A 13783-nucleotide genomic window follows, 5' to 3' on the forward strand; every position below is an offset into this window, starting at 1 on the left:
TGCCTTGTTACCACTGTGCAGGCTGGTGGTGGTGGTGTAATGGTGTGGGGGATGTTTTCTTGGCACACTTTAGGCCCCTTAGTGCCAATTGGGCATCGTTTAAATGCCACGGCCTACCTGAGCATTGTTTCTGACCATGTCCATCCCTTTATGACCACCATGTACCCATCCTCTGATGGCTACTTCCAGCAGGATAATGCACCATGTCACAAAGCTTGAATCATTTCAAATTGGTTTCTTGAACATGACAATGAGTTCACTATACTAAAATGGCCCCCACAGTCACCAGATCTCAACCCAATAGAGCATCTTTGGGATGTGGTGGAACGGGAGCTTCGTGCCCTGGATGTGCATCCCACAAATCTCCATCAACTGCAAGATGCTATCCTATCAATATGGGCCAACATTTCTAAAGAATGCTTTCAGCACCTTGTTGAATCAATGCCACGTAGAATTAAGGCAGTTCTGAAGGCGAAAGGGGGTCAAACACAGTATTAGTATGGTGTTCCTAATAATCCTTTAGGTGAGTGTGTGTGTATATATATATGATAAGACAAACACTGATCCAGGTCTGGTTTATGTTCATCCATTTTTGTCTCTGAACACTCTTGTTTTTGTCTTTCAGGACTGGAACCTCAAGAGACCCTTCTACACTTTGCAGCCCGTCGTGGGCTCCTCAAAGTGGCCAGTTTTCTCATCAAGCAGCCAGGGGCCAGACAGGCCCTCAACCTGTGTAACAAACAGGGGGCCACACCGGTGGTCATCGCTGAGAGCCGAGGACACACTGCACTACTGGAGCTCTTCAGCCAGTGAGTAATGCACTTACAGTACATACACAGCCTGTTATTCACATGAAAACAACATCAATCTGTACTGATGGAGGAACAGGAGTGAATGCGAATCTACTGTTGAATAATTGTCCTCACACTGTTAAATAGTCAAAAACATGAGTGTTTGTATACTAAGTGAACTGTTACTGCTGTTATGATGGTTAGATATTGTCTGATGCTTACTGTTTAAACACTTCCTGACTATTTTATACCACTGTATTATTCATTTAAAAAAACAACAACAATGTCATCGTCAGTAACTCTAGGCTTATTGAAGGATTCACTTTTTGGGTGTGCTGTTAATAGCTTAACAAATCAAATCATGTTTGCATTTTCATTGTACAGCCGAGTAAGCTTTTTTATATTTTATTGATGAAGTTACAGTTATGTTGTCGTTTGAAATAAAATAAACATTTACAGAAATATATTTATATATTTTTTTTATAGAATATTTTAGCTAGTTGGCTAGGCAGCATTTCTCATTTCCGTTTAGTTTATTTTGAAGTACTAACATAACTATAACCAAAACTGCAATAAAAACGAATGAACAAAAAATATAAAAAAAAAACTAATAAAAATGACAAAAACACAACAAAATTACTAAAACAAGCTAACATTAAAATGAAAACAAAAAATATAAAAATAAAAACTATAATAGTATATCAATGCTAATAAAATAACACTGTTTCTCTTAAAAATTAGAAATGATGTTGTCAATTTATAACATTTTAATGTGCCTATCATAACTCAGATAATTTATATTTGGATGAATTCTATAAAAAAATAAATAATTTATAACAATCTCTGAAATAATAAGAGTAAATACTGAACACAGTATGAGACATCTAAAATCATCTTAGAATCTAATAGAGAGGCATTGTTTCCACATAAGAAACATCTGAGAAGCAGGATGTCTCCATTAGCTCTCTATTAATCTCATTGCTGAGACATAAAAGCAATCTAATTGGGTATTGTTCTTTAATCTTAAGCATGCTGCTTCAGAGAGCAGTGACAGTTGCTTTCCTGTGACCTGGTTGACAAAAATCACTCCACCCAGCATTAGTCAATGCTCCAGGCCCAGATTTGAATCATTACCTCTTATTACACACTTGAGTTGGCAAAAGAGTACAAAATATGCATGTAGCTGTATAATATCTTGATTTGTGTATTTGGATCATTCTCCACTGCCTCTTGAACAAATAAATCAAAGCAAGTACATCCATAAGAACTATAAATTAAATTGAGTTTCTTGATTACAGCAGAGTATTATTCTGTTTGAAGTTGTAATGAAACTGTCTGGGCATATCCTGTTCATCCGAGGGCTTGTTTTGATTTAGGGAGGATTTGGATACAGACAATGGCGTTGAGACGCTCAGACAGATCTCCTCCTCGGGCAGTCGCGTGGTACAGCACCACCCCTCTCTGAACACCTACACCCTCTCTGTGGGCACCGAGCCGGGTGGTGCATCACCCAACCTGCAGGCTGACATCCTGGCACTGCGCAGGCTGATCATTTGCCATTGTCAGGGGAACGTGAGTCAGATCAGTTTTTTTTTTTTTTTTCAGATGTTGGCAAATCTTCCTTTTTCTTTTCTCTCTGTCTGTCTTTTCAGTTCTGTTGTCAGTTTTTGATTGTGATGAACATCTCCAGAAATAAGGACAATATGTGCAAATGTGAAGAATAATGATTGTAATATATTGATAAAGACAGAATAATGCAACTGTAAGGGAAACGTTACTTCAGTTTGAACCATGTGGTTAAAAATGTGATATTAAAAAGATCAACTCATAAAAAACACTATTGTTAATTTTAATTGGAATTGTCACAGCTTGATATGATTGAAAGTGCAAGACAAAGCTGAATTCTTTTCAACATTATATTTTTTAGAGAAAATAATAGTAACAATACACATTCATATAAATAAATGCAAAGTTTAGGTAGTATTCAATGGCTTTATTCTATCAAACCCATTTAAATGTAATGTTTACTATTGTGAGGTGCAAATAGGCAAAAAATTCTGATGAAAAACAATGTGTCTCCATTACACACTAAAAACTATATATATATATATATATATATATATATATATATATATATATATATATATATATATATATATATATATATATATATATAACTTTTCATTATTTATATATTTTAGCCTGTATTCTGAACAACATTGTACTTCTCATGTTACTGCCTCTTTAGGATGAATCGCTGTGTTGTCTTCCTCATTTGTTGGATTTTTTGGAAATGTCTGCTAAATGAATGCATACTATTATGCAGGCAACAGAGGGGAACTTGTTTGCCAAGAAATATCCCTCAGATTTCAACCTCCACCAGAAATAGTCTCCAACAACTGTAGATCTACTATTCATTGCATTGACATAACTGTAGAGTTAGAGAATTGCTTGAAAGAGAGAAAACTCTAAAGCTGTTGTTCTCTGTTCATGTTCAGGGAGGAGTTGCGTTTCAGCAGAGCTCAGATTCTCCGCACATTGCCCAAGAATGTGATCATGGCCTGGAGACCAGAGTTTGCTTTTGTGAAGAGGCACCGCACGACTCCCTTGGTACGAGAGAACGAGGGTTCACTCCTTTTAGCACAGAAGAAAACAAAGGAGAATGTAATGACCGCCTGGATCATTACGGTGACGGAGGTCCCTCGCTCAGCTGTGAAACTGCCACGGCTCTCCTACGCAATGGCAATAGTGAAGATAAGTGGGTGTGTGCTTGTGAAAACAGTGAGACTGATTGCAGAGCGCAAGAGGAGAGCTCAACTGCTGGTGTAGTTAGTACCGGTGACATTGGAGATAGTGGTGATGGTTTGCAGAGCAATTCTGTGAACGTAGCCTATAGAACCTCTTCCTGCGGACAACAGAAAGAGGAAGCTGATAAAGCGGACGACTTAATCTGTGAAGCACCGGGGGAAAGTCAGGAAAAAGAACACAACTCTGTAGAGGAGAAAGCATTGGAGGAGAAAGAGCTATCTGAGCGTAACCCCACCGCTGAAGCAGGAGATATGGGAATTACTCAGTCTTTGGACACGCCGGAAAGCTCAGATGTTGAATCATCTTCTCAGGGTGCTGAGACTGATGATGAGGAAGAGGATGGGTACAGAGAACCCATAGAACCAGTGGAAGTGCGAGAAGAAAGCAAGGAACTACCGGAAGTAAATCCAGATGGAGATGCACCTCTAGATTGCTTGAACCAAAATTGGTTTGAAAATGAAATTCACGTTTGCCGAGACGTTCGTGATAAAACTGGTGACCCAGGAACTTATACGCTGGAGGGATCTGAGGGAGGCGTTTGTGAGAATATCAGGTGTAATTTGGAAGGTAATCAAGACCATCTTGATTCTTCAAGAACTTCTGATCAAGAAGATGCCAGTGAAGAGTTTCAGGAGACTCTAGAAATGCCATACTCGGAAACAGATGCCGAACAACAGAAGGAGGAACTTAGTGATACAACCTCGATGACTTCAGTTGCTGAACATGAGGATGTTTCATGCCTGCATGAAATAAATCGAGAGCTGTTGCCTGTAGAAAATCCAATTCTTTCTATTATTGAAGATGCAGTGGAAGAAGGAAGTGAGGTTGACGGACAGAGACTGTTAATTTCTTTCGATATATCACAAACTGAGCCTGGACCAGAACTTGGATCTCCTACAGCAACTAGTGAGGACACATTAGAACCTGAAGATCTTGAGGTGATTTTAGGTTCCTGCTGTGAGGGGATGGAGAACGTCCAAGAGAATCAGGAGAACAAACCCATTTTTGAAGCTCAGGCAACACTGGAGGAAGTTCTTGAGTCTGCGATTCCTGCAGATATGGAGAAAGTGAATCTCCAAGATGACTCTTCTCAGGATCCCAGACAGGATATGACCTCAAACAATGAGGTCACGCAGGGCACATCAGAAATCGAGTCTTCAGAAGGAAATGCAATTTTTGTTAATACAAATAAATCTGGAGATCAAGGTGTCCTAGTTGATCCCTCAGACATACCTGTTGTATTTAAGACAAATGAGTCTGGAATCTCTGAGGAAAGCCTGGCAGTCAATACAGAAGATCTGACGAGTGTTTTGATCCACAGTGACCATGTAGATGGTGCCTTACATGTCTCTAAGGCACTTGATAAGCATGACATTATAGATTCTTCTGTATGTCATAAGAATGACATTATAGATTCTTCTGTATGTCCCGAACAAGCCCAGGAAATCTTAGATCCAATGTCTCAAGCCGTAGAATCTGCAGTGCATGAGGTTGGGCAACCAGTTGGTGAAGAAGACCTACTGAAAGGTGAGTTGAATGATAAAAAAAATATATATTTATGATATACCATATTTTCTGGAAAATAAGTAGGCACATGATTAAGTTGCACCGGGTCAAAATTGCATTGAGAGGACACAAGTTGAATCAGTGTAAAAGTCACATTTGATTACATTCATATTTGTAAAATACCAGAATATAAAAGGAAACTTTTACGAACATTTTAAACACTAAACTTCACCTAAACCTCTGTTTGCACTTTGTGCATGCATTATATAAGTACTTTGGAATATAAGTGTGACATATATTACAGAAAATACAGTAGCATATGCATTTGATGACATGTATATTTATTGTTGCTTCAACAGTATTGCTGGTCCAAAACATGAAATGTTCTGAATCAAGGAGAAATGTACTAAAATCCATTGCCAAGATCCAAGTTGAATTTCATCACTGATCGAATATTGCAGTGTGATTGCGTAACGGTCTCTATAAAAGCACCCGCCTTCCATAATAAACCAAAATTAAGTAATTATACCTTTCAGATCCAACAGAATAATTGTAAGTAGTCTGTGTGCCTCCATCAAGCACACGCCTGAGAGAACAGGGCGTATTCATCATGATATATGTACACAACAAAATGTAGCTTAGCAACAGGTGATGTCATTATGGGATGTCCAGGGAAGTGAAGTTACAAGACGAGGTCAGCATCCATTTCCTGACCTTTTTTCTCTGTTCTCACAGTGACCGAAAAAGTACATTTGGTACACCCATGTTTTTAAAGGGGTATTGTTATCTTAGTGGAGTTACGTAACTGAACCGAAATAGCCAGACTTATAATTTCCAGAAATATCCCTGTTTGGTTTGTGTATTTGTTGGTGCAGGACATGTTTTTAGTTCATTCATCACTTAATAAAAAGTGACTCATACTTTCCATTCTTGAGTGAACGAATACTTGGTTGTTTTAAAAAAAAAAAAAAGTTATCAATGATAATTTATTTTCTTTATTTTCATGAAGAACTATTGTACTATTTGTTCTTTTACTTTTTTGCTAATTAATATCTGACTGATTAAAGTTATTGTAAATGCTAAATGTTCTCTTACAGAGTCAGATGCACATCTGGAGGATCAGATGGACTTTAAGAAGACAATGTGGCCAGATATCATGGACAAAAAAGATGCACCACTGGTTAGTACTAAAAATATAGTGTTTTTTAGACTATATATTTAATTTACTACACTTAACTTATGAAATATGTTATGGGTGTATGTTGTGACATGACTAAATGACATCCCATGATTGTTGGGTTGCAAAAATTCTAGGGCTGCCAAGTTTTTTTTACTGTCAATTTTTTGTTTTATTTTGATGGATGCTTATGACTGTTGTTACGCTGGGCTGTTATGTTATGTGCCACGTTTGTTTATGATGCTTGGCAAACCCAACAAGACAAGTCAAACCTTTTATTTTTTTAAACCAAAATAAGCTCATATTTTTTGTTATGATCCCTTCAGCAAGCTCAACATTCAGCAAGGAGTCAGTATTTACAGTTACTTTGAAGTAAATCATTTTGAGCACCGAGCTCCAAATAGGGGTGATATTTCTATGAAAAACAAAACATAATGTCCTGTTACTCGGCTGCATTTTGGTCGAGTCCCCATGGTGTCGGGCCCACGTGTAACTGATAACAGATGTGGTCCTCCCCTTTCATCTTCAGCCTTACGTGTTACATAAAGCAGTAATATCTTGGTATGTATATAGCCAGTGCAGATTAAAGAACAGAAATACAACACCGTTCAAAACGTTGGGGTCAGTAAGATGATTTAAAAAAAAGAAATGAATACTTTGATATAGCAAAGATGGACTAAATTGATCCAAAAAATTAAAAAATGTATCACGGTTTCCACAAAAACATTAAGCAGCACAACTGTTTTCAACATTGACGATCATAATAAGAAATGTTTCTTGAGTACAAGACAAGCATATTAGAATGATTTCTGAAGGATCATGTGACACTGAAGACTGGAGCAATGATGCTGAAAATTCAGCTTTGCATCACAGGAATAAATTACATTTTAAAACATATTCAAATAGAAGATGGTTATTTTAAATTGTAAAAATATGTTTACAATATTGCTATTTATTTTGACTGTATTTTTGATTAAATAAATGCAGCCTTGGTGAGCATAAGAGACTTCTTTCAAAAACATACAATTTCTTTACCTACCCCAAACTTTTGAACAGCCTTGTATATGCAACCAGATGACATTATTTTCGGCTTCATTTTTGTTGGTTTGCTCTGAAGTGCTGCATACACAGCGTAACATGATTGTGCTGCTATTATTCAAGGTAAAAGAGTTGCTTTTGTGTCTGTGGTCACAGAAACACTGGATGTGGTAGCGTTGAGGCGTGAAGTCCAGAAGCAATGTGGATTTGTTTATTTTGTGAGAGTTCAAATTAGAGGACTGGAACAGAGAATAGAGATGGCTGCAAACTACGTGTGTGTGTGTGTGTGTGTGTGTGGTTCAGGTATTCTCCATGTCAAGGGTATTCAATTAAAGTTCCAAGATGTCCAGTCTCTATATTTCTTTCCCAGCGGAGGTTCAGACAATACTTTTTTGGAGTGAAAATAGTCAACAAATATGAGTAAATTACCTGACAGATAAAATAAATGGTATTTGCTGTATTCTCATTTTCTGCAGTGTTTCAGTGAATGTATCATTTGATTTTGCTGTTCACTGTTTTTACTACTGTCGTTAATATAACCGCGACATCTGCAGCTCTTAATGTGGCGCTTTAGCGGAAGTGAGAAGCAATGCGCTCAGAACAGAAAAGGCTTGAATGAAGCACATTTGGCTCTAGATAAAAATATTAGAGGATACAGCTAACTGTAGAAATGATTAAAATTGTTAATTTATGCACATGGTTTGTCTTAAAGCATATTAAAAACCACCACATAGACATACTGTATAAACACACACACCACAGGGGGTCTTTTAAAAGGTGTTACTGGAACCGGACCGCTTTCAACTATTTGAGGAAATGTATTTACTATCACTTTTGATCTGTTTAATGTGTCCTTGCTGAATAAAAGTAATAATTTCTTTAACAAAAAAAACGAACAAGAAAATCTTAATGACCCAAACTTTTGAATGCTATTTTTGAATGCTTACAATAAATGGGTGAAAAATATAGTGTGTTTAAAAAAAAAAGCAGTTGGCAAAAAGTAACACTGTCACTGTGCTTTGGTTTGATCTGTAGAAAAAAAAAAAAGCTGTTGATTATCCGTTCTCCTGTTGGATGTTGACAGTTTTATGTCGTGACCTCTGGGCCAGCTGTTCATCCACAGGTTTCTTTATAACTGTTTGGGGGAATGGGGGGCTGGGGTTACCCTTTTATGTGAACCACAAGTGCTGAAGGCCTTTTCCTGGTAATTATAACCAGCCCCATCCTGGCAAACACGAAGCCACGGTTTCTGCTTCGTTCACCTCTGGACTGAGATCATGAGCAGATGGAAGAAATCACTAGTAGGTGTTGCTCTGCCTCGTTTCCTCTGGGCAGAGGGTGTGTTTGTGATTGTGTATATACATGGTGCGCAAAACACTGAGAAGCTTTGACAACGTTTCAATGGTGGTGTCAATCAGAAAGGCATCAGGGCTGTTGTCAGTGTGTCCCACCGGACATGCTTTCCTGCAGGGATCATTCGATTCAGAGAGGGAAGGAGAACTGTGACAGAGAGAGAAAGGTGACTATTTGGGTCATTTTTGTTCTGCGGTATTTTTTTCTAACTTGGTAAAAATGCTAACAAGGAAGCATTTCTATAAAAGGGTATATCAGAAGTATACTCTGGTCAAGCTAAGATACTTTAATTACTTGATTATTTATACAATGGCAACTCAATTAACAGGATAAAACATTAAGAGCTAAAGTTAGCCATTTCCTCATTGAGCTTTTGACAGTTAACTTGCTTGTCAGCTTGTTTTGTTTCACCAAAAAAAAAAAAAAAAAGCTAAATTAACAACCAATTCCTCAAATCCATTTCTAATACTTGCTGATACTAGCGCTGTTGTTTTCTTAGCCAATTGATGTCACTTCCTGGAGGATGATATCATCAAGGAACTGGCTTTTGTTAGTTTTGGGAAATTAAAAAAACTAAGAGCAGGGAAAGTTGATATGCTTTTTATTGCTATACTTTCACCTATGTATGTGTGTGTGTGTGTGTGATATATATATATATATATATATCTCATATTTTATTTCAGTTAACGACTGTTAAAGATAATTTTTTGCTTAATCTAAGTGTTTTTAATAGTTATAGTTTCAGTCAATGATAACAACCCTGGCTATAGATTGATCTTTGATTAGAGAAATAATTTTTTAAATGATGTTTTTTATATTAGTTGGTGCAGCATGACAACAATCAAATGTTATATTCACAATTTATATAGTTTGGTTCACAATTAAGTGACCATGAATTTAAACTCATTTCCTTGCAGAGTAGATGCACTGTGAATATAAACATGAGCTCCTCAAGGAAATGAGTTTAAATTCATGGTCACTTAATTGTGAACCAAACTATATAAATTGTGTAAATAATAGTTGATCCAATATATTAAAGCACATGGGGAAAATGCACTGCATAGCAGGAATGACCCATGTGCAGATGTGTGAGAAAAGCCGATAGGGTTGGGATGGTGTGGTAGGCGCAACGAAAGAGGAAAAGAGACTGTTTGCATATGCGACTGTCTGTGTGTGTGAGAGAGAGAGAGAGAGAAGAGGGGAGTGGGGGATGAGCGAGGGAAAGGGGCCGGCCCTTCACACAGATGTGAAAGATTAGGAGCGTCTCATTTTTCCAAACGCTTGAGCCATGGAGATTGTGCCTGTCAGGACCTCATGTGGGAAATAAGCTTTGTTCAGTGTCACAGTTTCTCCTTGCGTGTGTTGGAAAGATGTACGAACGATACAAGCGGAGGTATAGTTTGTGTGCCAAAGGAGAGAGAACTGTGGATGTAGTTTTGATCAAGGTAAGGAGATCTGAAATGTTGGCATTCAGTGCTGTTGCATTGGGACTTTATTTAATATGACTTGTAGGTTTTAAACTTGAGGTCCACTGCACAAGTCTTGTGCGGTAATGTTGTTTTATAATTCATTAGCAAACATTACAATGCTTAATATATCTATTTTAGTTGAGTATATCAGTAGTTGTACATTTTGTATTTGGATAATAGCATAAAATAGCAAAGTTGAGAGATATGTTGTAAGAATACAGTGTTATAAAATAAATGTGGACACCATCAACAATTAGATACGTTGATCTTGGAGGATTGTGATGATAAATGTTTGAGTTCACTTTGAAATAGTCTCACTAGAGTTTCAGAACAGATCGCAAGCTTTATGATCTTTCCTATATACTGTATGTACTGAATGGTATATGTTTTTCATAGGAGTCAAAGAGTATCAATAACTTGCAGTGTTTTTCCAAGCTAAGGTTAAGTTTCTGCTTAGAAAGCGTCTGTTTTTGCCAAATGTGATAGACATGCTCTTTGGCGTCCCATTCAGGAATCTCTGCACTCAGCTGTTCTTTCTGTGTGCCCAAACAGTGTCATGTCTTATTTGTTGATTCATAGCTCTTTTGTTGAGACATCTGGCATTCACACTTCATGTCATACAGTCTGAAGTGTGTGTGTGTGTGTGTGTGTGCACAAGGTGCGGCTTGTTTTCAGCCGTTTAATTTGGTTCAACAGACAAATACCCTGAAGCACTGATCTGCCAGTTTGATCAGGCACTGAAAATGTGAGGCTTGATCTGTCTTTACAACCATTAGCACAGATGTCATTTCTTTCCAGCCTCAAATCCTCAAGTTCTCAATAAGCTATTGAACTGTATGTGTTCAATGTTACCGGCATAAATCTTTTGTGTATCTCAAATGTAACTATTCTCTCACATGGCAATTCATTTGATTCAGCACAGTTGATTCAATACACTTAAGTCAACATAAACAGAATTCAGTTTTATGGTAAATGATTCATCATTGCACAATATTCTTAAGAAGTACAATACATGTCTTTGTAAAAATCTCAACTACTTTCCTTTTAAGGGGATCAATCACTCTTATTTTTCAACCTTTTGTCATAGTCCACTTTCCAAAATCAAGTTATTTCCTGATTGATAAATTAAGTCCCACACCAGAAAATTTTTGATTGAATATGGTTTTTCCACTCAGAAATACTTAATACACTTCCATTCAAATGTTTGGAGTCTGTAAGATTGTTTGTGTTTTTGAAAGAAGAGGATGCCTCACCAAGGATGCATTTACTTTATCAAAAATACAGTGAGAATTGTAATATTCTGAAATATTATTACCATTTAAAATAATGGTTTTCTCTTTGAATTTATTTGAAAATGTAATTTATTCCTATGATGCAAAGCTGAATTTTCAGCATCATTACTCCAGTCACATGATCCTTCAGAAATCCTTCAATATGCTGATTTGCTGCTCAAGAAACAATTCTTATTATTATCAGTGTTGAAAATGGCCGTGCTGCTTAAAGGGGTCATATAATGCCATTTTTGTACAAACTAATATGATTCTTTAGGGTCTAAATTAAAAGTTTGTAATATACTTTAATTAAAAATTCTCATTAGTATTGTAAGAAAACACTCATTTTACCCGGTCAAAAACAGCTCTATTTTCAGCACGCCGTTTAAGTGCATGTGTCTTTAAATGATAATGAGCTTTGCTCACCCGACCCGCCCCTCTGTTCTGTGCGTACACCGTTTGTAATAATAACACAATAACCATAACGCGTTGTTCATTATAAACTGGGATTGTGAATTATATTGAGAACGTCGTACATAGACAACATGCCGTAATGTACCCTGAGTGTAAACAGCCACATTCTTCATGAAGCCTGCAAGCGATTTGCAAAGATTAATATAAATATTAGTATAAAGGTTAATAAAATGTTACACTCACTTCAGTTCTTCTGGAGGTGCAGCAGGAACACGAATAGTTGGTACTGATCCTTTTTTCAGGAGCAGCTTCTTAGCAAAACCAGCTTTATAACGTTACTGACCCTCGTTTGTAAAGCAGTCTGGTGAAATGATTCGCGCAAACATGAAAGCATTGACGTTGATCGTGGGGAATATTCCTTTCGAAAACAAAACTCAGCCACTGCGTCTTCAGCGGTTCGGCTTTAGGAACATCAAAATGACTGCTGTGTTCCTTATTACACCCAAGAACAGAACACCACAATCGCTTAGACGCCATTCTGCTCATAGACAGTGCTCCAGTATCAACATTGACCGCGTGGACTATGATGACTGACAACTCGCTCACAAGCGAGGGCGGGTCTGATTTGAAAGGCTGCTGTCAATCAACAATCGTGGGAGGGGCGTCCGACCGTGTGACGTCACACGGTCGAACGGCTTGATTAGAGACAGGGGAAAACATATAAGGAGATTAAAAAAAAACACTGGATGGATTTTTATCATTTTATGATGGTTGTGTACAGGCACTGCCAACACACATTTCAGTACAATCAACTTGTAAAAGTGCATGTACCATTATATGACCCCTTTAATATATTTATGGAAACCATGATACATTTTTATCATGATTTTTTGATGAATTGAAAGTTCAAAAGATATATTTTTGTCACTTTTGATCAATTTAATGCATCCACCCAAGTATTAATTTCCTTAAAAAAAACTTACTGTCCCCAAACTTTTAAACTGTACTGTATTTCAGAAGTAAAATAGTTTGCCAATACTGTTCCTTAATGACTTCAATCTAGCACATTTGATTCAGTACATTTCTCTAGATGGATTTAAGAGCCTTCCGTTCTTAATGACTCCTAAAGACTGGATGGCTGTTGGGTTGGAGCAATGCCTCTGGGAAAGCTCAGATACAATGTTTTGACTGTAAATGGAGTTTGTGCATGAGTGTGTGTGTTTGCGCATGCATGTGGAGGTCAAGAACTGCGTGAGTCGAAGGGGCGGCTCAGTTTGGTGACAGTCTGGGAGCCGCTGCTCAAATCCTAACGGTTTCCTTTGGCTCTTAGCCTGGAGAGAATGATGGAAACGGGCCGCCGGCCAAGTGACTACATAGCGCTGTACTGCAACTAAAAATCACCATCTTTACAATCAGCACTAACTGGAGATTTTGGAGCTTTGCACAGATTAAACACCGTGATCTTGGGAACAAAAATGGTCCTGTAGGAACATAGCAACGTCAGGCACAAAAATTTGATTCAAAATGTCTCACTTACTGATTAACGTGTTCTTATCGTGCCATAAATTTATTCCCAAAGCAATTGCTTTTGTATCACAGCTTTTGTTCCCGCTGCATGCATCGAGAGCCAGCGCACAGTCTGTGCACTTTCAAACCAGATGTGTTTTTATTGGGTACACTTCTGAATTCTCTGTGTTCAACGGAGTCTGCTGGCACTGCCTTTTTGGTCTCTCTCCTAGCGCCGCAAATATGCAGTGAGAACGGCAGTGGTGCCAGATCCTGGAAAGGGACATTGGGCCATGTTTGGCTCTGAACAGACTTCAGGATTTGGGCCTGTGTTATGGAGAGTGGTTTGAAACTCCAGAGATATGTGCAGTGTATTTAGAGCATCATATAATAGAGGGGTTGACATGCAGTTAATAATGCAGTTTTCTATTTGATGTTACAATGTGCTTT

General features: G+C 37.6%; 1 protein-coding gene across 5 annotated transcripts in view; it reads left to right on the forward strand.

Annotated features, from left to right (window-relative positions):
- Nucleotides 1-13783, forward strand: part of LOC307155888 (A-kinase anchoring protein 13) — a 77987-nt gene that overhangs the window by 27783 nt on the left and 36421 nt on the right. For all 5 annotated transcript variants that reach the window (XM_079866879.1, XM_079866880.1, XM_079866881.1 and 2 more), the window contains exons 5-8: nt 626-809; nt 2168-2363; nt 3290-5126; nt 6203-6285. In XM_079866879.1, the coding sequence (XP_079723005.1) occupies nt 626-809; nt 2168-2363; nt 3290-5126; nt 6203-6285 (2300 nt within the window). The remainder of the gene's footprint in view (nt 1-625; nt 810-2167; nt 2364-3289; nt 5127-6202; nt 6286-13783) is intronic.

The sequence above is a fragment of the Squalius cephalus genome (assembly GCF_949319135.1).
Source record: "Squalius cephalus genome assembly, chromosome: 3".
NCBI classification, from domain to species: Eukaryota; Metazoa; Chordata; class Actinopteri; order Cypriniformes; family Leuciscidae; genus Squalius; species Squalius cephalus.